The sequence below is a fragment of the Ciconia boyciana genome, chromosome 10 (genome assembly GCF_034638445.1).
Source record: "Ciconia boyciana chromosome 10, ASM3463844v1, whole genome shotgun sequence".
NCBI classification, from domain to species: domain Eukaryota; kingdom Metazoa; phylum Chordata; class Aves; order Ciconiiformes; family Ciconiidae; genus Ciconia; species Ciconia boyciana.
This window is the reverse complement of record NC_132943.1, coordinates 44,174,491-44,200,591: the sequence shown is the minus strand read 5'-3', so window position 1 is coordinate 44,200,591 and position 26,101 is coordinate 44,174,491. Positions and strand designations below refer to the sequence as shown.

General features: G+C 51.5%; 1 protein-coding gene across 2 annotated transcripts in view; it reads right to left on the bottom strand.

The window, feature by feature from the left end:
- Nucleotides 1-2,145: 2,145 nt before the first annotated feature.
- COL6A2 (collagen type VI alpha 2 chain) overlaps nucleotides 2,146-26,101 on the bottom strand; it is a 29,700-nt gene continuing 5,744 nt past the window's right edge. Inside the window, exons 3-28 of one of the 2 annotated variants that reach the window (XM_072873912.1) lie at nucleotides 24,008-24,606; nucleotides 23,409-23,429; nucleotides 22,617-22,682; nucleotides 22,004-22,057; nucleotides 21,848-21,892; nucleotides 21,626-21,652; nucleotides 21,327-21,353; nucleotides 21,180-21,224; nucleotides 19,906-19,959; nucleotides 19,457-19,519; nucleotides 19,126-19,188; nucleotides 18,109-18,198; nucleotides 17,169-17,231; nucleotides 16,698-16,760; nucleotides 16,493-16,555; nucleotides 15,885-15,947; nucleotides 15,409-15,459; nucleotides 14,983-15,018; nucleotides 14,546-14,608; nucleotides 14,237-14,299; nucleotides 13,916-13,951; nucleotides 13,613-13,658; nucleotides 12,876-13,028; nucleotides 12,160-12,612; nucleotides 11,786-11,824; nucleotides 2,146-3,227 (exon numbers count right to left, since the gene is read on the bottom strand). In XM_072873912.1, coding sequence (XP_072730013.1) covers nucleotides 2,620-3,227; nucleotides 11,786-11,824; nucleotides 12,160-12,612; nucleotides 12,876-13,028; nucleotides 13,613-13,658; nucleotides 13,916-13,951; nucleotides 14,237-14,299; nucleotides 14,546-14,608; nucleotides 14,983-15,018; nucleotides 15,409-15,459; nucleotides 15,885-15,947; nucleotides 16,493-16,555; nucleotides 16,698-16,760; nucleotides 17,169-17,231; nucleotides 18,109-18,198; nucleotides 19,126-19,188; nucleotides 19,457-19,519; nucleotides 19,906-19,959; nucleotides 21,180-21,224; nucleotides 21,327-21,353; nucleotides 21,626-21,652; nucleotides 21,848-21,892; nucleotides 22,004-22,057; nucleotides 22,617-22,682; nucleotides 23,409-23,429; nucleotides 24,008-24,606 — 2,954 coding nt within the window. In that variant the 3' untranslated portion in view covers nucleotides 2,146-2,619. Of the gene's footprint in view, nucleotides 3,228-5,807; nucleotides 8,782-11,785; nucleotides 11,825-12,159; nucleotides 12,613-12,875; nucleotides 13,029-13,612; nucleotides 13,659-13,915; nucleotides 13,952-14,236; nucleotides 14,300-14,545; nucleotides 14,609-14,982; nucleotides 15,019-15,408; nucleotides 15,460-15,884; nucleotides 15,948-16,492; nucleotides 16,556-16,697; nucleotides 16,761-17,168; nucleotides 17,232-18,108; nucleotides 18,199-19,125; nucleotides 19,189-19,456; nucleotides 19,520-19,905; nucleotides 19,960-21,179; nucleotides 21,225-21,326; nucleotides 21,354-21,625; nucleotides 21,653-21,847; nucleotides 21,893-22,003; nucleotides 22,058-22,616; nucleotides 22,683-23,408; nucleotides 23,430-24,007; nucleotides 24,607-26,101 lie in introns of those variants that run through there. The other variant, XM_072873913.1, reaches the window with a different exon arrangement.

Here is a 26,101-nt window from a genome sequence, read left to right as displayed (position 1 = left end):
AACCACCTGCACGTTGCTCCACTCCTTTCCCCTTTCTCTTAGAGCAGTGTGTTGCCTGCTGAGTGATTTTCTTGGTTTTGGCTTGTAAATTCTTTGACCTGGAATCGCTGTGAGATGATGGGCAGCAGCTCTGTCCTCTGTCTTTTGGGAGAGCCCAGTAAAGTCATCCCCGGGGCTGCAGGTAGCAGCGTGGGGAGTATCATGTGCTGGTTTGCAGTCTGCTGGTGTCCGCGTGTTTTTTCCTGTGCAATGATGCTGGCTGCTAACGTGGATCCCACCGCCCGCAGATGTTCTTACATTTAGTGTGAGCTTTCCCAGCTGTAGCAGAGGGGCTGGCCAGGGAATGCCGTAACTTTCCCCTTGCTGAGCTGTATAGGTTGCCATCCTCCACGCCAGGGTAATAGTTAATAGCAAAAAGTGGTGAGCTCTCTTTCTGAAGCCCCTGAGCCATGACCATGGGACTGCAGCATGCTCGCTAGGAAAGGTAAAAAGCCTGGCAGTGCTTTCACCACAACAGTTTTAACACAGGGCTGCTTTTGCTGCCGTTTTATTTTTGTTTTGCCCATTGTCATGGCTCAAGAGGAGCCTTCCCAGCCCCATTATCAAGAAGGCTTTGCTGCCAGCCGATGTGACTGGCTGCTGGAACCAGTGGCACAAGCACGAGCAGCTCACCGTGGCAGAGGGAATCTCCAAAAGAGGTGGCGGAGCCCATCTCACCCAGATTTACTGCCAGCGCAGCCTTGTTTGTCCTTGTTGCGCTGCTGGCGGGGTGTGTGTGCATGCTAGGGCTGTGGGATTTCACTCCTGTGGCTCCTCTCTGGATGCAGTTGGGTTTTGTCCTGCTGCCCTTGAAGCTCCCCTACAGCTCTCCTTTCCAAAGGAGGGAAAACACGGCAGCGTCACTGCAGCATGCACGGCCACAGCTCCCCACCACCGTGCCCTTCCCTGCACCTGTGCTGCCGGCTCCTCTGCACCCCAGGCCTGGGGTCCCCTATGAACAACCCAAGCCCTGCGCAGCCTCTCCTCCCCATCCCACCTCCACCACCATGGATGCGACCTTACAGGACCCTACGGGATGTGACCTGTCCTTGGAGGGTTCCCCTGCCCTGCTGTCCTGGCTTGACACACACAAGTGTTGGATGCAAGAGGGGCTGAAGAAAGCGTGGGGAAAGCACGACTCAGGTGCAATGCCACCTTCATGGTGGGGAAAGGCACAGCCCCCCTCAAAGATGGGCACCTGAGGATCTCTGCTCTCCTCACCCATGAACAGGTGAGGAACATGAAGCAGGTGAGGAATGAAGACATGGTCTTTATTGTGCTGCAAGACCACAGTCTGATGGGCACTGGGGGGGTGTGGGGCCAGGGGGCAGAGGAAGAGGTCTGCAAGAGGACTGCTGGAGACAGCGGGGAGAGCTGGAGGGGCCCCATCAGCATCCTGTGGTCCTTCAGGTCCTCAGCAGTGCCCTGTGACCCCTGTGCTGCAGGGACCGCTGGCCTTGTGCTCCAGCATTTGTGAAGAGAGGCAGAATACAAACTTATCTGGACTTATGAGCTTAGCACCAGGAGAATCAGCTGCTCATTAAAAAAATTTTAAAAAGAGACAAAAACTACAGAATAAAGGGGCTTTTTCAGGATAGGGTGAAAAGAGTTTATTTGTTTAATTTTGCAGACAGCACAATTCAAGTTCAAATCTGGGCATTGCTCAGCAGATACCAGTGGGAAGAAGGCACCATGGTTGTTTTGAGCACATTGGGATGACAGGGAGGCAGCTCCAGTGGCTAACCAGTATTTTGTGAGATGCTGGGAGGCATGCTGCCCCTCTCAGCCAGGATTTTGGGTGCAGTAATAAATGAACAGGTTCTGATGAAAGTCAGAATGGCAGAAGGAAGCAAGGGAGATATGGCCTACAGGAAAATGAAGATCTTCAAGATGATCTGTGAAATTTAGGATAGATGATAGAGCTCCAAAAGGAGCATCTGCAGACAACTGTAGAAGGCAGTAAAACCTCTCACCATCCCGTTCCTCCTGGGAAAGAGGAGCAAGCCACCAAGGGCCATGCAAAAAGAAAGCAAGTCGCCGACCATTTCAAGCAGCATGTGATGTGTCATAAGCTCACTCAGCTCTCTCAGGGCAGAAGTACCCAGAGAACAAAAAAGATGAGATTAAACTGGAAAATGGTTTGCTAAAGAATGGGGTATGTCACAACCATAAAGCTCCTCACAGGACGCTGAGGGATATTGAGAGTTTTTGAAAACTAGAGATGATCATTTGTCCTACTACACTGGAAAGGTTTCTCACTTCTCTGACAAGCCCTCCTAGGATTACCATACATACGCAAGGCATGGCTTAGTGTGTGTAAAGCTTTACAGAAGTACGTTGTATGGCTCTGTATCCTGCTTTGATCTTGGTTTTAATTAGCACCATAAATGTAAGATACACGACTTTTCATCGTGAAAATCAAAAAAGAGCTCTGGATTTTGGCTAGAAAGGAGGACCCAGACCGCAGCTGTTCTGGGCCAGCTTCAGAGCTGCTAGCAACCATACAGAGGGGAGAAAATGCAACAGGTAATATCAGGGGCGTGTATATTGGTGAGAGGAGGACACGTGCACTCCCTTCATTTAACATATCCACTTAATGAACCTGTTGAAGAAGCTGGGCTGGGAGAGGCTGTCATAGTCCTTCTCCCGGAAGATGGCTGCCCGGTCCCCGAGGCCAAGCTTCAGCAGGACATCCATGTCTACGTCACTCCCGAGAGCCACTACCGTGGGCATGACATCTTGCTTCTTCATGGAGTTGATGGCCTCCTCAAGGTTCTTGCTTCCTGTGATGCCGTCAGTGATGAAGACAAAGGAGAGCTCAGCATTGCGCCGGGCGAGTCGCTGCCCATCTCCTGGCCTGAGCACGATGTTGTTGATGGCATGTATGATGGCTGACCCGATGTTGGAGGATGAGTCCAGGTACTTGATCTGTGCCAGGGCGTTGGAGATTTCTGTCAGGTTGTAGGTCAGTGGGAAGACAACATCCTGGTCCCTCTCACTGCCGTACTGCAGCAGTGCAATCCGGGCATTCATGTTGTCACTGTTGCTCCTGGCCAGTGTGAGCTGTTGGGCCACCTCCTCCACAAAGTGGTGGGCCCTGTGGAAATTCTGCTCCCCGATCCTTTCAGAGCCATCGAGCAAGAAGACGACGTCAACGGGGCGCTGTGTGCATTGGGCCACTGCAAGCTCTGCAGGAGAAAGAAGAAGACAAGAGTTGGGAGCATAAGAAAGCCTGCAGGATAAGGTTGGGACTGGCCTCAGGCAGTTTGGGCTGGAGTCGCCTCCATGCATCTTTGTCCAAAGAAGGACCAGCCCCACTCTGCTGCCAAAGCCTGTCTTTGCAGCTGGTAATGTAGGAGCTTTGCTTCTGATTCCCTCAGCTCCTGGCCACTAGGACTTAATGAATGTTAATTCTGGGGCCTATGACAGACCTCCACAAGCATCCATGACATTAGACAGGCCTGCGCATTTCAGTCCCAGAATTACATCCACCTTCTTACAGCAGTGCCCAGCTCTTATCTGTAAAAGGAATATCCAGAGATTATTGGCAGGCAGTGTCTGCAAACCTCTCGGTTACTTCTAGAGAGTGGTTTACTTTCAGAGTTACTCTTCACACACAGATTTGTAGGATGAAAGCTGTTTTCATACCTTTCACCCAGATTAGTTTAATCAGCAATCACGAATTCCTGAAGAGCTTATAAAGGTTGGCTCATATGGTTGGAAAACAAGACTATCCTTGTTGATGCACCTGTACATAGTAAAGCAGCTTTTGTAATATATAACAGACCAATATTTGGGCGAAACACAGTGGGACATTGTTCTTCAGTCACTCAGAACAGCACCTGTCCACAAAGTGGGCACGTGGGCATACGACTATACACAGTGAATGAACTCAGAAAAAAAGGGAGAAGAAAATAACAATCTTTGGAGACAGCTGTTAGTTAGGGACCATTATTTCATTCCTTTGCAGTAGTTATGTGTATTGCATTTGGTGTTCCTCTGTGTGCACTGCTTCTCCGAGAAACACTTCCATTACTGTACTGTTGAATTTTCTTCTTCTTTTGAGTTTCCTTCTCTGCCGAAAGCACTAGTCAGGAATATGACTGCAACAGCAGTATTGATTTGTGATGTACACACTGTGGCTGGCCACCCCCTGAGTTGGCAGCAGTGGCCATATCACTGTCAAGCAATTCTGTGTCTCCAAGACTGAATCTCAAAAGGGTGAAGTCCTGGAGCCAATGTCACGTTGTGTTGCATGACTGGCAAGGAATAGGGGATTCTGGAGCAGCCCCAGCTTGAACATCCGTTTCTGGCAACGAGGGGTAACTTTTGGGATAGGAGTATCACATTAGGTTGAATTTCCATACTATGAGCAAATCCAACTTGACAAAGTGCTTCCTCAGTGCCAAATGCTGTTACACCTGGATTCAGCATGGTGGGGTGCTGAACCGGTGTAATTCCTTGTATGAGCTGAGCAACAAATGGATCACTCTTTAGTCCACTAGTACTATGTGCATAGTCAACATTCGGCAAACAGCAAAGTTATATTTTAAGCAAAATAGATACATGCACTCTTGAGGCTATAGAGACAGTGTCCAACACGAGTCTAACAGCACAAGATAGTGTAGCAGAAGCTCTGATGGTGCATATCATTGAGCTCACAGGCTATTTGGCACCACTTCCATCCATGGTAAAATAGTCAAACCTGATGCAGGAACTTCTGCTGGTACTTATGGTTTAACCTAACTTGTTGGACATTGCAAAAGTCCGTGGTTGTTTCTGTATCACGTTCCCTGACCTTGTAGACTGGCATTTCTCCTTAGCCCACACTGTAAAACATATCTACAACGATGGCATGCCTTGAATGGTGCTTACTGTACAATGTCTGACTGTGAACAACAGGCTTCTGCAATCCCAGTTCCAACTGCAGTAGAAACCAATCTTGAAGAGATGCTTTTTCCCCCATGAGCTTTTTAAATATTGCATTTTGAAACTGAACTGTGATACTCCACTCCTTTAAAGCAATAAAGGTACGTACTCACCTCTGCCCAACCTTCCTTGAGAAATGCTGTCTAAAGGTACATTGATGCTGCAGTTCCTGGTACACTGCTGCCACAAGGATACTTTGCCTTGGCAGCGCCTGCACTCCTGGTCCTCACTTGCTTTGTGCAGTCATGGAGGGGGAAAGGAAGGAAGGCACACCCCTGGCAACCACACAGTCCAAAATCTGTGTAGGGGTCTGCAAAAGCAGGTGGAAGCGAGCGGATGGGAGTGAGGGCTGCATTATGTGTTGGAGAAGTGTTACCAGTCTGTCTCCCTGATGCTTGTCTACATGCTTCTTGAGATGAGAAGCAAGATCCACCTGCCTCCCACATGACCCAAAGCAAGCCTTAAGAGCTCCTAGTTAAGCAGACTGCGGCTGAGAGCAGCATCACTCCATGGAGCTTCAGCGAGAGCGTAACACACGTCTGGCTCCCCAGGCAGCCTCTACTGCAGGAGCACTCCCCAGAGACACTCCGCTTGCTGCTCAGCCCTCATGGCTGGAGAGGGCTGCCTTCGAGCTGTGCGATAAGATGCCTTTACATATGAGTTATCCCATGGGAATGTAACAGATGCGAGGCAACGCAGCAAAACCTTGGGTTTGTCCTGTTCAGTGTGATGCTTTGGTTGCAGCTTGTTCCCGTTTCTGGGAGGCTGAGGACCCAAGCACCCTTTCCTGCAGCAAGGAACAAGGTCCTTGTCCTTAACTGGGAGAAAAACTCTCGGAGGCACCACCACGAATTAGGCCAACTAAAATCTTCACATCATGCTTTTAATTGGAGCACCAGTCCTTCTCATGCGGCTTACAGCAAGGAATGAATGCCTGCAGCTCACGGTACTGCATACCGTGTGCTAGGACACAGCTGAGGATATCTAACAGAAGTGGCACAAAAAGCAGAAATACCATTGATTTTCCTGCCATTAGCAACCCATCTAGTTACGTGCATGTGCAGAGTAACCCCACCCATTCACACCATGTTCCTGCTTTTTCTAAAACCTGGGTGACTTATATTTCCTCTATTGTTTCACAGTGTTGACAGTGGAGATGAAAGCAACAGTGAGATGGTGACTAACCTCCCAGCCCTTTCTGGGGCTTGCCCCTTTCACAGCCCCTCCCGTGTCTTTGGGGACGTGTGGACTGTCCCTTCCCCAACCCCTGCTGTGATGAGATCTGTCTGGTTTTATCAGAGGGGTTAGCCAGGATTACATTAGCAAAACACCACTACACCTGCTTGCCTCTGTCTAACAAAAGCCAATGCAAATACTGGGCCAATGCAAATACTGGTCAGGCAGAGAGACATTTTCTCTCTCTCCCCCTCCTCCCCCCGCAATGAGCTGAAGGTTTTTCAGAGGTAAAAAACTTTGTTTCTAGTGTTGCACTGCTTTGCTAGGAAATATTTCCAAAGGAAATGCAATAAACAGCCACTGTGTGATGACGTCTAAACCCCCTTTGCTGAAGTCTTGCCAAATCCTCATCTTGTTCAGCAAGACATCCCAGCCCTGAGATGTTCTCTTCAGATCAGTGTTTCTTTGGGGCTTTTCCTCTAGCATCACGGCTGGAGCAGCTTAACTACTCTGAGTTCAGTCTTCTTACTTGCATCCCAGCAGGCTGTCACACGCTACTTTTGGGGTAAAAATCAAAACAGAGTAGGGAGCTTGGCTTTGCATAGACTATCTGGAATATGTGGATTATGACCAGACGCTAGCGTATGGACTCAGACACAAGCAGATCCTCATCCTTTTGCCTTGACCTAAAACTCTGAGCACACCATTTAAAGCTCTGAATGATTTTCCCTCCATTATATGCCAACAGTGGAGTTCTCCGAGCTCCCCATCCCTACAGAATGGGTGCAAAAAGTGCGGAAACTTTGGGAGAAAGACTATTTTTGTGCAGTGTGTCTGATCTGCTCATGTGCTGAGCGACACAAACACGTCCCCTGTGTGCCTGTTCCCGGATGGCTTCTAGCCAAGACTAGCGAGCTGCAGATGTTGAAAACACTGCAAGAAGTTCCAAGTGGGCAAATTCCCTGTTCCAGTTCCCATGCTTGAGCTTGGCAACTGGCTCCACTTTGCACACCTGGAAACATTACAGCCCAACTGCATTTTTGAAGACCGTACATCTCCCTTCTGCCCATTAAATGACATTTGCTCAGTATACTTTATTGCAATAATACCATGTCAGTTAGAGAGGCTGCAAAATTCACTTGCTGGCAGTAAACACTGCTACTCTTGTGCCTGCACACGAAATGCCATTTTCTCTTCTTACAGCTTGAGAGAGCAGTAGTTATTCTGGAGGCAGGAATGGCAGTCACCTGCCTGACTTTTTCTGAAAACCAGGGTCAGCTGGGCTCATGGAAATACCATTCCTCATCTAAATGCACGTACCCGCAGCGCAAGTGGTAGGTCTGTAGTCTCTCTGAACCAAACTAGCACTGGGTATGGATTGAATGGGTTATACTACAAGTTTAAATACTTGCTTTTAAATAGCTCACGTAATGTATCACAGAGGTTTGACTGTGCAGTCATGGATTTTTGCTTTGGACTGCCTGGTCGTACATAATCTCTACCTCTCGGATATGAACAGGTACATGTTGCTAATTAAGACAGAAGAAATGCAAATGTACAAGCAGACAAAAAGGCAGAGGGAGCTCATACAGCTTCCGAGAGAAGCACTCCCTGGGTTTTGGTGCTCTCGATGGAAAGCCACAGTTGCCCCCTTTCCCACACTGTTTGATCTTTCCCCTCAATATCCCCAACTGCCCATTGAATGGTTGAACAGAGACACTCACTGCGGCGAGAGGAGATGTACCTTGCTTTGCCAGTCTTGCCACACAAATGGTTTGCAGGACCCGAAGAGAGCCCTCACGGTAACCCGGCAAGAGGATGCAGAAGATGTTTCAGAAGCAGTCAGCAAATACATAGGAATGCGCAGGAAAAGCACATTGTTAGGCTCTCTGCAAACAAGGGACTCGCTCTGGCCCTCAGCCATGTGCGTGCCGGCAGTCTCCTTGGTGGAGCCTGGTCCTCACGTGTGGCTGAGGGTTGGGACATGCTAGCCTGCTGGAGCGGGGTGGGAGCACGGGAGGGCTGGAGGGGAGCAGCGTGGCTGGCTCAGAGAGCAAGGCAACGCAGCACCTCTGCAGAAAAGCAATGGGCAAAACAAGAGCATCTCTTGACATCACTGGAGAAAGCCGCCATGCTCATCGGCCAGCCAAGCCGGAGAGGACTGCCCCTTGTGTCACATCCCCAGCTGAGCGCAACCAAGCTGTTTCACTGCCTGTGTTTCTCCTAAAAGCATCTACTAATGTACCTGTTCCCTCTGCCAAACAGGCACTCGAGGAAAGACGATTACCACCTCCACTCAACCTCTGCCTCCACCCGCTTCATGCAATCTCTAATGGAGATGTCAGCAAAGCCCTAGCACAGTTTCTGGGTCCCCCACAATCTCGTTGTGCACCATTTTGAAGGTGTCAATGAACAAGTCCATCCACTCTTGCCGCTCATTTCCAGTGGCAAACTTGGCTTTTTCGGCGGTAAAGGCCAAAGTGGCCACCAGCTGGGTGTACATGCTGGGGTCCTGGGTTTCCCGCGTGGAGTTTAGGAACTGGGCGATCGAATGTATGGTGCTGGGGAAATCTATGTTGACTCCCTCTTCCATGGGGCGGAAAATAAGTGGGTTTACGTTCCCAGGGTTCCTGTCATCTGCAAGTGAGCGTCAAAAGAATATTTTCAGGGCTTGCTAGCAATGGCTGTGTCTCTGAATGCTACCTGGCTTTCCTACATGCACTGCACCAGAGAAGAACAGAGCTAACAAGGGACAGGGAAGTAAAGACCAAAGCCAGATTTTAAATCTTTCTGACAATTTTATGTCTGAGGAACTGTGGGATTCGCACCAAAATCAATCGCACATCAACTGAGAGACCTCCGAAAATGACATGAAACCTTAACTGCCCAGTTCCTTCCTACTCATCCAGCATAGGCACGATGGAGAAAGAGCAGTGCTCAGGAAGAGGGCCATGGGGTCCAGCTTCTTTCTGCATATGGGATTCAGCCATCACATAGCTTTAAACTTTGCTACGTGCAAACTGTACACTTGATGCTGTACAGCCAGAAAGACATCTAAGGGACAGCATTATGTGAACGCCTTGCCTCGCACTCAGCCCGCTACACTTTGGCTAGAGTCGCTGTCCTGCGGCGTGCAATGCTCCTGTGTGGTGTCCGGGCTAGTCAGGACCCCAAGAGCCTACGTCTCCACCTGGCTGTGCTGAACTTAAATTCAAATAACATCCCAAAGCTCAAAGCAAAGCCTTTTGCATGGGTTAGAAAGAGCATCACAGAGCGTCATGCGGTTTCTGTTGAAGCAAGTGGTCAGTTCAGACTTGCTCAGCATTTAACCCGTGTAACACTCCAGCATCCTGTTAGCACCGCAGTAATCGATGGGCAGTAACAGGGAGACAAAGGTCTGCCCTGAAAACAGGAAAACCTGGACTTCCAGAGGCAAAGCACTGAGGCAGCACACCTTCAGCCGCAGATGTGAACCCGAAGTGGTGACATGCCTGGCTCTGCAAGGCAGCAGGGAGGAAGCCGGGGTGTACGTAATACCTGTCCCTCTCTGTGCTCTGCTGACAATACCCAGGCTGGAGCTGGGGTACCCGGCATGAGCAATTGATTTGCTCCTTAAAGTGCCAGGACTGCAACTCTGACAGCCATGGGGCCAAGAACAGGGCTGGGTGTAGCTGCCTCCCTGACCTGAACCTGTCTGGCCTGACTGGACACACGCATGGGACGTGCACGAAGCTCACTCACATACCCTGTGAAGGGCACTGCCTCCATCCAAAGGGTTTGCATGTGAATTGGCACCTACTCCTGAGGTATTCTTGGAGAACCAGAGGAAGCTGAGCACTGAGCAGAGAAGCCCCAGGCTCTGTCACATGCCTTACAACACATCCCATCCAACATGTTCCCTTGCCACTAGGCAAGTGTGATCATTGCAAATCCTTCTAAAAGATGACAGCAATGCATCACGGACTATCCAGTGCGGCGGGTGGAAGGCGCTTTCCCCAAAGGCCCCTAAATCCCTGGGTATCACTTAAAACTTGATCTACCAGGCCTAGCACAGATCCTTGCACACCAGGACAACTTTTGCCCGTGCTGAGATGGGGGTACTGGCACTTTCACAGGAGGCCCACGCCCACCCAGCCACGTCACTCCACCTCCCATGTCCTCTGGGGCACAGGTGTAGGGCCTGCACTTAACCTGGCCTGCCTATGGCATGACTTGAGGGATTTGCCCAAGAGGGAACCCCCTCAGATGCCTCCTCAAGCCATTTCCGTTCTGGTCCCCAGGACTGTCAGGTACCAGAAAACTGTTCTCACCTTGCATCAGGAACAGAAACACCCAAGTGCACTACAGGGAAAGGACCGCCAACTTCATCTTGCTTTGGAGGGCTTTGATGGCCCAAGCCTAGGAGAACATGAGTGTGCCACTGCTTGGGTCAGTCTCTCTCCTGCAGTGTTCCTCAGAAACGGGGAGGCTGCAAAGACCAAAATCTTTGAAGACACCTGAGCAGTCACCAGTGTGGCACGGGGAAGTCGACTCCTTGTGCACGGATCTGCAGGACAAAGCTCCTCAGTGGACACTGCAGAGGAGCCTGTGTGGATAGCTTAGCATCACGGTTGGACATTGTGCTCTCTGCATGGCCAGGTGCAAATAGTCAAAATACTAGTGAGAGACTTTAGATGGGAATAATTATAGCTTTTCTGTCTTCAGATTTCTGAGCATTCTGGGACCAGTTTTCCTTTGTTTTGTATGGAAACAAAGGGACTTCTTTGAAAATGAAATTTGAGATTCTGTGTAATACTAAGTTGAAGCTGGGACATTCACAGCACAAAAACATTCACAGCAAGAGTAAAGATAAAAATTGCAAGAACTCGCAAAACTTTGTCCCCTATAAGCTTTGTGTACATCAGCAAATAGTGTATCTATTGTATTTAAACAGGCACAGAGACTCAGAGAGGCAGGATCTCTAGGAATTCACATTGCAGATCTGCCCCTTAACAAACAAAATGTGATCAAGTAAAGCTACCTGCAGCAAGCAGCAGCCGTCTCCTTTATACCAGAGGATCCTTACAGCCTTTTTCCTTTAATCCAACATCCTGAGTTAATTGTTAATTAAATACAGCCAGTGTTAGAGAAGCCAAAGCTTTGGGTCCACTATGGTGCCATTTTCCAGACAGTCCCTACCCCCTGCTCTGCCATCGCCACGCCCAAGGAGCATCCTGCCCAGTGCTGCAGGTTGGGCTCTGCATTTCAAAGGTCACATGGGTGGGAGAGTTTAGCAAGGGGGTTTTGACTTGATGTATAATAGAGACATGGAACAAGTGAGAAATTAATGCCGAGTTTGGATGTGAAAACCTGGTGGCTCCCAGGGAGCTGGGACAGGGAGAAATATCAGGGCTGAGCCATGCTGGTGCACTAACACGGTGCACTCATACCTACCTGTGCAGAGAACTCAGAGAGACAGGAAAAAAGCAGGAGATGAAACTCTGGAGCCTCTACTCATGTAAAGTAACACTATTTCCCAAACTCATGCCATCCAAAGGGAATGAACAGGGTTGCACACCCCTCTCCCACTCCTGAGCCTTGTGCACTCTCCCCCAGACCTACCACTTTGTGCAGATGGCACGAAGCCACTTGTAATGTTTACCTGTCTGACAGGGCAGCTCAGGACAGACGATCTGTGGATCTGGAAGGAAAAGAAACAAGGAAAACTGAGTGATGTGCTGCCATCCCCCTTCACGGCTTGTACAGTCAGGGTGGCAGGGCGAGGTCTCTTACAAGGGGAAAGGACTCCAAAGGACTGCCCCAAAAGGCTGGCCCGTATGTGAGGAAGGACTGTTTATCCAGGGCTACGTAAAGGTTAGCCCCCACCACGAATGACCCAGCTTATGAGCTACTGGCCAGCCTGCTGGGACACAGTGCCTCTGCAATCATTGCAACGCGCCATATATGCCCCCCACCCCAAACCCTGGGGGTGAAAACTCCAGTTCCAGTAAGAACTGTGCAAGGACAGGTACAGACCTGGGCAGAGCACGTCCTCCATCTTGTCAATGAATTCCTCTGCCACCAGGTCTGAGAAGAGCCTCATCTTCTGGACTCGCTGGGGTTCATTGCAGGCAATGGAGACCAGGGTCTCGCTCTGTTCGGGCTGATCAAACATGTCTCCAATGCCAATGGTGTTTACGACTACATCTCTACCACAAAGAGCCCCTAGGTTCTTGTCGTCATCCCGGGGGTCGTAGCGCCCATCCGTGATCACCACAGCAAACACTTGGGCTTTCTCTCGCTTGCTTTCCTTGATGAGCTTGTTGTAGGCAAACTGAAGGGCAGATGGTGTCCAGGTGCCTCCAGCGATCCACTCCAGGCGCTTCACTGCTTCCTTGAAGCTCGACAGTGAATCAATGCGCTCATCATCAAGCTTGATGGCTTCGAAGGTCCCCTCGTGACTGTACTGCACCACCCCAACACGGGCACCTGCCAATGAAGCATCACAGTACTTGGCTTTGCATCCTCAGTGAAAAGTGGAGAAAGTCAGCAAACCTTCACATCAGCAAAGAAAGAGGTGCCTGATTGACCTACAAAGCTGGGAAGGGAAGAGGGAAGAGCAGAAACTGCTGCGAAAATGCTGGACAGATGGATTGCAGCCCAGGGCAGCTACAGACAAACGTGGAAGCTGGAGGGATCCAAGACCCCTTTTTTTATCCCTGTGCCCCACTCTGTCCCCACACAGTCCAGACCTGTCTGCGACTTGGGGTCCTTGGCAATAGAGCCCAGCCGGCTGACCACGTTGACAACAAAATTTTTCTCCAGGGTGAAGTTAGTGTAGCCAATACTCTCCGAGCTGTCTATGACAAACATGATGTCCAGGGCACCGCAGCGCTTCTCACAGTCTGGGGAAAGGGACAGAAGGAGGAAAACACAAAGGTCAGTGATGGTGGGAACAAGAGCCATCAGGGCAGAAGAGACCATCTATGGGAAGACCGAGACAGTTAGCAATCACACCAAGCATCCACAGGGTCTGTGGTGCTGCCCGCAGCTGGCAGCATAGGGGGGATTTTACACACATCTTTCTGTCGATGTATATCAAAAGAAACTTTTTTAATCTTGCTGTATAATACACTCTATCCTATCATCTGCACCATGCAACTGTATATTACAGCTCATTGCTCCTGTGATGGCAGAGCTAACTTTTGGGAGGTAAGCCAGGCTGCCCCTGCAGTGCCACTGCACTCAGTGGTGGGCTGGGACTGGGGTTAGCAGGGAAGGACTTCCCGTGGCGTCTCCTCTGCAGGATGCAGCGCTGTGCAGAGCAGCAACGAGCCCACCATGCCAGTGGCTCAGTGCGAAGGGCAGCTCACAGGGCAGAGCTCCCTCAAGGGAGCTCCTGAAGAAGGAGGCAGCCTCTGGTGACCCCCTTTCCCCATCCCTCGAGTGGTCATTCCCCTGCCCTGGGAAGAGGCAATGGTCTGCTCACCACAGCATCCGCACGTCTCTCGCACGTAGGTCATCACGTCGCAGTCCTGCCACAAAGGGGTGCAGGGTGAATGCCTCCCTCCCCTTACACAGCATCCGTCCCCTCTGATGGAAAGGCTCCCCTTTCCCTTCCCACCCAGCCGGCTCCCTCTGCTCTTTCCTTGGCTCCCATGGGAAGCCACAGGCCACCTCTGCTGGGCAGCGGCAGGACCCGATGCCCTGTTTCGTTCTCAGGCTGTGCACAGCAAAGCCATGGTTGCCCCAGGAGGAAGAGCACCGGGGGCTGCAGAGCAGTGCTACTTACAGTCAGGCCAGGATCTCCTGGTGGGCCGGGGGTCCCCTGTAAGAAGAGCACAGGGGTTTCAGGCACAGTTTTCCCATGAGTTCCCTTTTTGGGAACTAGACGTCAGAGCCATCAAAAATGTGGCTTTTAGCAGAGGTCTGCCAGGGGAAGGGTAGGAAAGCCTCGCTGGGAGCCAGCAGACACATCTGGCAGCTGGTGTCCCCTCCAGCAAGCCCTGCTGCAGGGAGACCCACTGGGGTCCTCTGGTCTCCATCAAGGAGAAGTGGGGAGGAGAGGAGGGAGCTGCAGCATCTGCTCAGACACGATAGCATGGTACTGTACCTCCGGGCCTGCTTCACCAGTTGGACCGCGGGGTCCAGGCTCACCTCCTGGGCCAGGATCACCCTGGGGAAGAAGCAAAGAAGGGTCAAATATTTCCCCGGCAAGGCTGGCGATGCAGCTGCTGGTGTTCGGGGCTCCTCCGGACGCCCTCGTCAGGAACAGCCCTGCTAAGCACGGTCACCAGCCTGTCACAGCTGAGCCTGGGGACACAGGGCAGGCAGGAAAGCAGGCAGCGCCATCCCCAGCACATCTGGCAGAGGTGTGGGAAGGGCACACTGACCCCATGGGCAGTACGGGAAGTCTGCTTACCGGTTCCCCCTTCTCTCCTTTGGTCCCTTGCACTCCTTTTGGTCCAAGCTCACCTCTTCCTCCCTGCTCGAAGGAAGGAGAAACAGATCCAGCATGGAGCACATATGGTTGTGCTCAGACAGAGGCAATACTGCTATGAGCCCGTCAAAAACACATGCCTGCCTGGCCCAGAAGAGCACCCTCTAAACCAGCAGCTCAGCGCAGAGCAAATAAACAGTGTTTACACAGGCTTTAACTAAGAATAAAGAAGTTTTGCAAAGCATATTTCAGATGGTTTCAAAAGGAGATGGGCTTGGGAGATACACCCAGCTGCAGGGAATAGCCAGGGAAGCTGTCAGTAGGACAGGCTCCTTGGCCACGCTTCCGGAGGGTCGGGTGACAGCTACTCAGCATTTCAGACAGCACAGAAAACAGGTGATGGAGACAAACGCACTCACCTTGGGTCCCGGCTGCCCCTTCTCACCCTTGTCACCCTGCGAAGGGAGAGGACGGAGAGGTCAGCACCCGACCGGTACCGGCCCCCCACCGTGCACACATACATCTGAAGTCTGCAGTGAGGGGCACAAAGCTGAACAGCGTGTGTAGCTTCAGGCTGATGGTTGGGGTGGTGGGCGCAGCCACCTCCCCATCACCGCCATCAAGGCTGGGGTGCCCAGCACCTCTGCCAGGAGGCTGATGGAGCTGCGGCCAGGTTCAGTCCTGGTATTCAACCCCCTCGCCCCCTTTGTGGGCTTCTCTTTGTGACCCTGATAATTTTATTTCCTCCTTCCCTCTTCTCTGAGGCTGCTCAGCGCCAACAGCAACCTCCACCGAAACAGGCTTCCTTGTGGTGCCTATGTCTGCGCTGGATGAGGCATACATACCTGTGGTCCTCTGGGTCCAGGGTAGCTAAAGCCAGGTCTGCCTCTGTCACCCTTTGGTAGAAAAAAAATGACCCGTCAGAAACCAAACCCAGCCTTTTTGACCTGGTGATGCCAGTGACAGCCAGAGCCGTTTTCATCCCCTCTTGAGGCAAGACACCACCAGGAGCTGTGACTTCTGCAGTTGGCCCTGAAACATTGAGAACGGCTGTGCGGAGCGAGGCGTCACAGGGTCTTGGGAACGTCACATGCCAGGGACACCCCTGAATCCCTGCAGGGTGAGGGATGTAATCAGAGCTGCCCTGGCTAGAGCAGGACCTACATCTCTGCCCCATAGGGAGGCTCAGGTTTGAGCCATTCAGTTTTCAAGGCACACAAGTTTCTGTAGTGGAAACTGCCTTTTTTTTTTTTTTTAAAAAAAAAAAAACAAGCACACAAAAATACCCTTTCAAATGCAGAGTTGCATTCAAGGACTTTACCTTCGGTCCTGGTGGTCCGGTGTCACCTCTTGGGCCCAAGTCACCAGGGTCCCCACGCGATCCCTGCAGGATAGTGTTGGGGAGAGCAGAGGGAGTGGGTGAGGATGTTCCCTGCAGCTCTCCAGCCACACAGGGGACCGTGCTGGAGAAACCAGCTCTTGAGACGACGCTGCAGGACCATATCCCCTCCCAATAAGGTTACTGTGACAGTGACTGATTCAGCACTTGGTTTCTCACGTGCCGTGGAGCCACATGGATGTCATGGCACTACTGCCACAGTGGGGTGCCAGACTAACCACAGACCGAGGACAAATGGGTGCTCAGGGACCCCCATCTTCCCTCGCCCCATGACCTGCTCTGACGGTCCCTTCCATATTGTTATGGGAACACCTGGGACCAGGAGTGATGGAGAAGCAGGAACTCCTGGGTCTTGCCATTTCTCCTTGCCCCAGGGGCTAGCCAGGGCCTCTGGGCTAGTTTTTAGCCTCCCTGAGAAAAGGTCAGGCAGACTCCCCTCAGGAAGAACAGTGCAGCCAGCTTATGTCAGTAGGGCAAGCTCTCACCGCAGAAGGAGGACATGGTCCCACAGATGCCCCAGGATGACTTACTATGTTGCCTGGCTCTCCCACAGCACCTGAAGGGCCCCGGGGTCCTGGCATTCCTCGGTCTCCCTGCAAAGCAAAGCAAGATGCAAGAACGTACAGAAGCAGGTACAGGCAGGTGTGCATGAGGAGGAAAGCCGGGTGAGCTGCCCCGGACGGCAGCAGTGCTCTCCCTTCCTCCTGGCTGTCACCAACCCTGCTTTGTTCTTACCCTTGCTCCTTTGCTTCCAACCTCACCGGGCAGGCCACGAGGACCCTCTGGACCAGGATCTCCCTGTGAGGAGGATAAAGATATTCCTGGTCAGGGACGTCGCTAATGCTGTTCGTGTGCATGGCAGTACTCCTTGGAGCGAGGAGGCATGATGCTGTTCTCAAATCTGATGTTTCTTGGCTTGAAACACAGTGTCAGGGCAGCGTGCCCTCTGAACATGTCTCTTAGCCTTGAGCTTTGCTGCCCTTTATTCCCTTTCTGGATCAAGCCCTGGAAGAGGAGGCTGTACCTGCTGCCACCAGGGCAGGCAGAGGGCACAGTGGGAGCAGAGCACACAGGCAGAGCCCACTGGGATCTGTAGTTCCCAGCTCTGGTGTTGGACACTTCATGGCTGAGCAGTAGCGCATCACACACACCAGTCCTGTGCATCTTGGGCTCATTTGCAATGGTATGGGCAGTTGCTTTACTCACCCTTTCTCCTTTGGCCCCAGGAGTGCCTTTGCTGCCTTTTGTTCCTGGATCTCCACGTCGACCCTTGGCAGACACAGAAAGTCACATAAATAGGATGCGAAGATGATGCTACCTGAACAGTGATGCCTGGCTGCCCTGCCTTCTCCCTCCTGGCCCAAGAGGCATCTCCTTGCCCCCTTAGCGAGCATGTGCCTGGCAGCAGGGGAGCAGGGATGCCCACGCTTGCACTGCTTGGGGAATCTTGCCTTTGGCTTTTGAGAAGCCACAGCCAGACTATTCTTTCAGGAACGTGGTCACCGCAGTGACCACAAACACTCGTGGTTCATTCCCTCAGGGTTAAAGATTCTGCTTTACTTCCAGCTCATCTGGTGTTGCTTCCCCCACCAGATCTCACACAAGGACACAAGCTGGCTGGGCTCTGGCCTCTTGGTGCTGGTGGAGCCCTGCTGCTGTATTCTGCCAGGGATCGTCATCTCCAACCCACTCCCCAAATTCTGCAGTGCCCCATCACATTAGCTTGGGTCTGTGTGGCACCATCGATGACATGACACGGCTGCGATTTGACGCTGCCCTTTTCAGAGAGCTCTACTGTAACAGCCACCAGATCTCAACTCTGTGAGCTCCTGTGAGAAGAAGCCAGAGGTTTGGGGAACTTGCTAGGGCACAGCCAAAGGGTCCCTGGGCATCCACAGAGGCATTTGTGGTTATGTGGGAATACAGAATGCTTCTCTAAGGTGAAATGGTTAACATCGGGCTTAGGATTATGGAAGTACTGCTCTATGAAGACGAGGGAGACAAGGAGATCAGCATCTGCACATCTTTTGGGATGCAGAAAGCAGGGCAGGCAGGCTAAACAGGGGAGTTTCTCAGCACTCATCTATGAAACTGCATCAGGCTCCCATGGTATGCCCGCTGTCTAGGGACCTATTCAGAGACTTACAGGCTCTCCTTTGGGTCCAGGAGGTCCCGTTTCACCTTTTCTTCCCTTGGTTCCAGCAGGCCCTTGAGCTCCAGGGTTGCCTGGAAGTCCCTTGGAGAAGAAAAAGAAATACAATTTGTTGGAAGAGAGGTCAAGGTGCACACACACACCCCTCTCTTGTCCTATGTCAAGCAGTCCACCCTTGAGCAGAGGTGTGTACGAGCACACAACTTATGCTTCCACACACTCACCGTGCCTACATGTCAAAGCTATGTGCACAGGCTCCAGCCTTGGAGCAGTGTGATGCTGTGTCACCTTTCTTCCATCAACCAGTGCAAAGGCTTGTCAACTCCTCCTTACAGCATCTGTCCAGCCCTGCCTAAAGCCGGAGGGCTATTTCAGCCTCCTCCACTATCTCTGAATTAACTGGCCGTCAGCATAGCAACCCCTTTGGCTATAAGGTCAAGTACAGTGGGTAAAGCCTGCCTTAGATCTCTGAGCAATTAATCGTTAAAGTTTACTTACATGAATAAAAACAGCCTGCAAATGCTGGCACTGCCACAATCACTGAGGAAGTCATGAGACTGTGGCAGGGGGAACCACGGCCAAATAGGGCCTTTCTACCCAGGAGAAGATGGGAAGAGGAGGAAAGATGCGGTGCAATGGATTGGTTAGAAAGGTAAATCCTCCTAAGTCTACTTTGCCTGCTTTGCTCTGGACAAATGCTCAAGACCCATTCTCATTTTGCTCTGGGCAGCTGCAGGGATGTTGCACAGTCCCCTCTCCTGTTGCCCACATGACATTTCTCACTGTACTGTTTGGAACACACATGGCAGGAGAGCTCACTCCTCCATCCAGGGGCTTGTGCTGTCTCCATGCTGGAGGGCTAATTTGCAGAATCACCAGGATACGCTGGTGAGCAGTCATTTTTATACTGCACCTGCCTTGTGACCAGCAGCTGATACTGCTCCAGCTTCACGCCACATGGAGCAGACCCTAGGAAGACATTGCAGGCATCTGAATGCTGCATGAACCTACCGGGCTTCCTTTTTCTCCTGGAGGTCCTGGGGGTCCGCTGCGACCAGGCCGGCCAGGATCTCCCTGAAACAGCCAGAGAGCAATGGTCATTGCCTGTATCATCATCAGCATGCTGTTGCACACCACTGATGTTCACCATGAGGAGGCCAAGGAGCAGGGCCAGCAAGGCTCTTTCCTCTGCTCCTGTGTCTGGTGATAGGATCCAGACCCCAGAGCCTATGGGCTCCATGAGTAGCGAAGGATTTAAGAGTAAATACAGGCAATGGTGTTTAGCTGTCCCCACTGGTGGCCTATGCCCACACTCTCTGCTCACTGTTCAGAGCACTTGTACCTTTATGCCTTCATCTCCTCTTTCACCTTGGTCTCCTGCATCTCCTGGGTAGCCATCAGGGCCCTAGGGAGGGAAAGGACAAAGAACACCACATTTCGCAGTGGCAGCAATATGTACTTTCCCTGCAGAATAAATCAACTCGCTTAGAAAGTTGCTCTAGAGACTGAAATAATAGTTTTTGCTTGTTGCTATAGTTGATGAAAGGAGCAGCTCCTCCTCTGTATGTGGAGGGGAGGGACACTGGGGGATCCCAGCATACTTGCCCATGGAAAGAAGGCACAAAAAAATAAGGCTGTGCTCCCCATTTCAGGGATCCCAGGCCTGGGATTAGATCATGCAATCAGTAGGAAAATGGGCCAGTAACCTCTCATTGGCCATCTTTCTACATGTGCAACTCATTCAGCAGCTACACAACTCATGTGCGCAATGAAAGAGTAAAGCGTTCCTACCTTGTCACCATGGTCTCCCTTGCAGCCCGGTGGTCCAATTCTCCCCAGCTTGCCCTGGAGAGATAGTGTTCAAAAGAAAAAGACAGAGAAGCTGTAGGTGTCTGAAGGGAAAATACGGCTTTTCTTGTTAACAGTTATTAATTTTTAACATCATCTGCTGACCATAGCTGTCATCAGCTAGAGAATAAATAGCAAGTGTATTCCTTAAACAGAAGTGTGGTGTGCAGAGACAAATGGAGGAGGAGAAAATAGTCTAAAAGCCCTGAGTGGTGGCATGGGTTGGTGGGAATTCAAGCATGCTCATCCCGCACACGTGCCCTGGGTGATGGACACATCCCTTGAGGCTGGATTTGGCGGTCACTCACGTCCATGGTTGTGCTGGTCCTCCATCGTGCACCTTGCATCAGAGCAGCTCAGGTCTGCAGTAACCACGCTGCCTGACGGACACTGTGAGAGCAGTGACCACCTTGCTCCGTGCCCCGAAATGGCTTTGCCAGCAGTGCTTGGACAGCTCGCCCCGGCTAGAGAGTGGTGGGGACTGAAGGACTTCAGTAGCGTTTTAGAGCTTCAGCAGGCATTTGAGGAGTGGGAAGAAGAACTGCTATTATCTCACAGATGTACTTGGCTGGGTATATGAGAAAGTGCAGAGCAAAACCAACGTGTGCTGGCCAGCGGACAAAGCCAACTGAAATAATCTCAAATTAGGCTATCCTGCTGCAGTACTTCTGCATGGCACGCAGATCTAAGGGAGGTCGTGGTCCTCTACACTCACCATAGAGGGGACAGAGGATTTCAGGGACTTTGTTACAAGGTACATGAACCTAACTTTAGGGCTTTAATATTAAGAACAAGCAGTAGCTTAGAGATGAACTTTCAGATTCTGTGACGAACTGCCTTGAAAACCAAACTTCTGCAAAACTTTCTGCGTACATGTCCTGTAGGGGTCACTAACACTCAAGATGAGATACCTACATCCAGATGATCTGGCCATATCACCTCCTGCAGCAGGACTGGCCGTGTTACACATCTAGTTTCTGCAGAGAGCTTGCTGACGAAGGGATAGCACTTCTGTGACCTGAATTAATTAATCTCCAGCTAGCTCAAATATTTCTACAGGACATGCAGAATAATGTGCAAATAAGTTCATAGAAACCTCAGTCAGAACAAAAAGCTAGCGTGTGAGATGGGATAAACAAAACAACCTGTGGGGACAAGGTGGGGTAAAGAAATGAAACATCAGGAGCAACATCACAGGGTGCTCCCAGTGCCGTTACCTTCTGCCCATCGGTACCGTTCCTGCCTGCCAAACCAGCGGCACCCTGGGATCAAGGGGCAAAAGAAGAGGGATCAGTGATCTGTTAACACACACTCAAGGGCTGGTAGCTGGAACAACATGCAAGTTAGAAAATGTCCTTTCTTACCCTCCGTCCATCGGAGCCAATCTCGCCCTAGGGGAAGAAGAGGACAGGAGTCAGCCAGCCTGCCTACATCCCTCCCACCCATCTAGCTCAGTAAAAACATTAACACTTCACAAGATCATGAGCAATGCCTGAAGGAGACTGGCTTTGGGATGCCCCTGGAAATCCCTCCCCGTGTCTGCAATTACATACTAATAGGGTTGTTATTCTCCCCATTACAGCTAAACTCTCTCTCTTTGCAATACAAAGGTGTTCGTCCTCTGCCAAGTGCCCAGACAGCCATTGGGTCTCTTCTTTCTCACCTTCTCTCCTTTCAGCCCTGGGACACCCTAAACAAAAAGAAAAGAAGAAAAATGCTGTGTTAGTGCTTGGGGATCAGCAGGAGCAGAGGCAGTGGCATGCGGGGGGTCTTGGGCAGGAAACGGGCAGGTGGAGAGGGAGAAGCAGCGCTCCCCCCCCCCCCCCCCGCTTTACCAAAAATCAACAAATGTGAAGACCTCAGTCACCGGCTATGGGATTCTTACCTTGGGACCAGGGTATCCGATCGGACCTTCAATACCTGGGTCACCCTTAAGGGAAGAAGACACGGAGAGTTAGCTTGAGCATGGCAGAGATGTGGCCCCAGCTAACGCAGTGGCAGCACTGCTGGCTGTGGTGGGGGGGGACTTTCCACAACTCACCTGTCGTCCTTTCAGCCCAGGGGAGCCTGGCTCACCCATGTTCCCCTTTGCACCCTAAGGAAAGAAAAAAACCCAACATAAGTCAGGGCTTGGTGCTGACTGTGAGAAAAATGACGATTTCTGTGAGCATCAGGCTCACTGCGGCTGCTCCTACAGAGCTTGGGGCAGCGTGCTGACAGAGCACCTGCTTTATTCTAGGGAAGTTGGGGAAAGACTGTATGGGGAGCACACAGAGCTGGGGGCAGGAGAGTGGGACACCCTGCACACATGAGAGCTCTGCTCTTGAGGGTGGGAGAATTGGAGACAACTGCTGCCTCACTCCTGTTGTCCTCAGGTGCTGAAGGTGCCCACTGCGGCTGGCACGGCCAATGCTCGGATGTCTCTCTGCACTGCTGTCAATGCATCAGCCTTGGCACGGACATGAGGAGACACCTGTGCTGGCTGTGTGCTCCATTCACTGTAGCATGGCAGTCTCCCAGGGCCAAGACAGATGGTGGGGAGTTATTTCCCACGAGGGTGCTATGCCTGTGAAGGCTTCTGCAGCTGAGGTGGGATCTAGGGCGTCCTGCAGTGTCTGTGCATTATTCTCTTCCCACAGGTTAGGGCGACTTACCTTCTGCCCTCGGTATCCCTTGGGACCAGGTGGACCTGCAATCTCCAGGCAGCTCATCTTGTAGCACTGAAATACAACAAATTAAACAGGAGGTGTAACCACTGTGCTGCAGCGTGCTGGCTGCTTCATGTGCTGAGCTGGCATGCACCCAAAGCTCGGCTCTGCACCGTGGCTCTCCACGCACCTCTCCCTGTGACCGCAGTGCTAAAAACTACTATGGCTCCAGCTGGGTCAGAGTTGATGCAGCAACAAGCATGCAGAAAAATACTGCCCGTAAGTTAAAAGCAGAAAGTCGCCACAAGCACATTCATTATGGCTTGGCTCTGGGCCCAAACTGAAAGAACAAGACTGCTAAGCATCAGATGAGGTGGTGTGGCCTTGCTCTTCTGGGGCTATTAGGGGATGTGCATGCCCTTTGGAGCATCGCTCTGCACACTCCTCTCTATGTATGCCAAACCCTGTCCGCGTGATACCAGCAAGGCAGGAGCTTCAGCTTGTGCAGCACCTACAAAAGATGCCTCCAAAGTGATGAAATGAGTCTATTCAATAGACGTGAATTCATTGCAGGTGAAGGGGAGGCAGAGAGTGAAGAGTCCAGTATGCCATTTTAACCATTGGGTAAGGGGACAGGTCCCTCCAGCTCTGCACTGATCCACAGGTGGGCAGAGACCCTTCCCATGCAGTTTGCTGCAAAATGTTGCCTGCTACTTTGGGGTATGAGCTGGTCTTCTCTAAGTGAGGCAACTTAAACCTGTGCCATGTGGCAGTGGCATAAAGATGCTGCTCACTCACCTCTCCGTAGGCTTCGTGTTTCTGCAAAGGAGAAAACAGGACAGAATCAGTTAAGGCGGCAGCCCCAAGAGAAAAACAGCATCACACCCTTGGAGCTGTGTGTGATGGTAAGGGAGAGGAGGTGGTAAAGGTCCCATGGCTTTAAAGATGTTCTCAGCAGAGTCCTCGATTAACGGTGCCTTACAGGTAGGGCCTCAAAGACCATGCTGATGGTGAGCACATGTCTCAGTGCTGCACACTCTTCCACACACCCCTGGCTGGGGAGCAGGCTGGGGTATGGGTCTGGCCTTCAGCAAGAGCCAAGACTAGGGTGGCAGCCCACCCAGACACGCCGGGGAACAGAGGCGCAAACCAAGGAGTCCTGGTTAAGCACCTAACCAGAGAAATCAGAGACGCTCAAGACTCCATTTGGCCCATAAGAGCTGAAAGGACACAGAAAAGGAAGAGAAACAAAACGGAGGCTTTTCCCTGTTAGAGGTGCTCTCTAGAGCCCTATCAAAACCCACCACGGGGCTGCTCAGAAGGCATCCCCCCTATCCACACGCTGCTTCTCTTGTCCCCCCCGTTATACTCCCTGCACCTCAGGTGGCACTTCGTACCATAGCTTGGATTATCCTCTCAATGGTGTTCACATCGGTGTCCAGGGTGTCTTTCTGCGTGATGGCGTAGTTGTTGCGATACAGCTCGTGCGGCAGGTTGGCGATCTCCCGCAGTCCCTGCTCGTAGACGTTCTCGCTGGGGGCCACTGCAAAAAGCTTGATCCCCATGTCTCGTGCCCTCTCAGCCTGCATCTTCATCCCCCCGCAGGGGCTGCCAGTGACATGGCCATCAGTGATGACTACCGCAAAGTTCACCCCTGAGGCCATCTGGGTCTGGATCTGCTCCGTCATGTTGGAGATAGCGCAGTCCGTGAAGGTGCCCCGACCAAGGTAGTTAATGGCGGACAGCCTGGGGAGGTATATGTCTTTGCTGCTTGTTAAAGGGCTGTAAATTTCCACCACATCTGAGTAATGAAGTCCACCAAACTGCCAAGTGATGTAGACTTGGTTCTGGTAGAGCTCATTCTCCAGTTTATCGATGAACACAGGGATGAACCGCTTTATTTGATCCACGAGGCTCTGGATAGGCACAGTCTGCAGAGCAACACTCTCTGAGGTGTCAATGATGAAGTACACATTGATGGGGCAGTTCCTCTTTTCTGCATGGAAAATTATTCAGACCACGTCAGAGCACTTCATGCACCGCTGCACCCCCTTCACTGTTCCCCAGAAACCTGGACCAAGAAGCGTATATAGACAGCACATAGAGGACAGCACATAGAGTTGTGAAGAGAGCAAACCATAGCATGAGGCTCAAGATTCAGCTTCCTGCGAGGGTGTTGCAGCTCTTACTAATCAGGAGTTATGTCCACCTGGGTTGGAGGAAATGAGGAAACTGAGGACTAAGTGCCAGGTTTGAATGAAGAAGAGCAAGGGTATGACTTTTGCTCTCCTGCACTAAATGAATGCCCTGTCTGCCCGGCTGCTGGTTGCTCTCTGATTTATAAACATTTTCAAAAAGATCATACCCAAGTGTGATACTGGACAAAGCACAAGTCCCACTTAGCTCTAGCAGTAACTTCGGGTCAGACAACTCTCCAGTGCCCAGGACTTCAAAATCCTAAGATCTGCTTATTATCGAATCAATCTTGAAAATCTTACCATTTTTTGTAAAAGTCAGGCTGGACACGTAAATCACCTCCTCCACATTGCAACTGAAAAACGCTGAAATCGTCAAATTCAAAATGGACTATTCTCTCACATCAGATACAGAGCTGAGCTCTGGAGCCTGACTGGTATTTACAGAATCACAGAATCGTATAGGTTGGAAAAGACCTTTAAGATCATTGAGTCCAACTGTAAACCTAACACCACCAAGCCCACCACTACACCATGTCCCTAAGCACCTCATCCAAACGGCTTTTAAATACCTCCAGGGATGGAGACTCCACCACTTCCCTGAGCAGCCTGTTCCAGTGCTTGACAACCCTTTCAGTGAAGTAAAATTTCCTAATATCCAGTGTAAACCTCCCCTGGCGCAACTGGAGGCCATTTCCTCTCGTCCTGTCACTTGTTACCTGGGAGAAGAGACCGACCCCACCTCTCTAAAGCCTCCTTTCAGGCAGTTGTAGAGAGCGAGGAGGTCTCCCCTCAGCCTCCTTTTCTCCAGGCTGAACAACCCCAGGTCCCTCAGCCGCTCCCCATCAGCCTTGTGCTCCAGACCCTGCCCCAGCTCCGTTGCCCTTCTCTGGACACGCTCCAGCCCCTCCATGTCTCTGTTGGAGTGAGGGGCCCAACACTGAACACAGCATTCGAGGTGCGGCCTCACCAGTGCCGAGTACAGGGGCACGATCACTGCCCTAGTCCTGCTGGCCACACTACTTCTGATACAAGCCAGGATGCCGTTGGCCTTCTTGGCCACCTGGGCACACTGCTGGCTCATATTCAGCTGGCTGTTGACCAACACTCCCAGATCCTTCTCTGCCGGGCAGCTTTCCAGCCGCTCTTCCCCAAGCCTGTAGCATTGCCTGGGGTTGTTGTTACTCAAGTGCAGGACCTTGCACTGAGCCTTGCTGAACCTCATACAATTGACCTCGGCCCATCGATCCAGCCTGTCCAGGTCCCTCTGCAGAGCCTTCCTACCCTCCAGCAGAT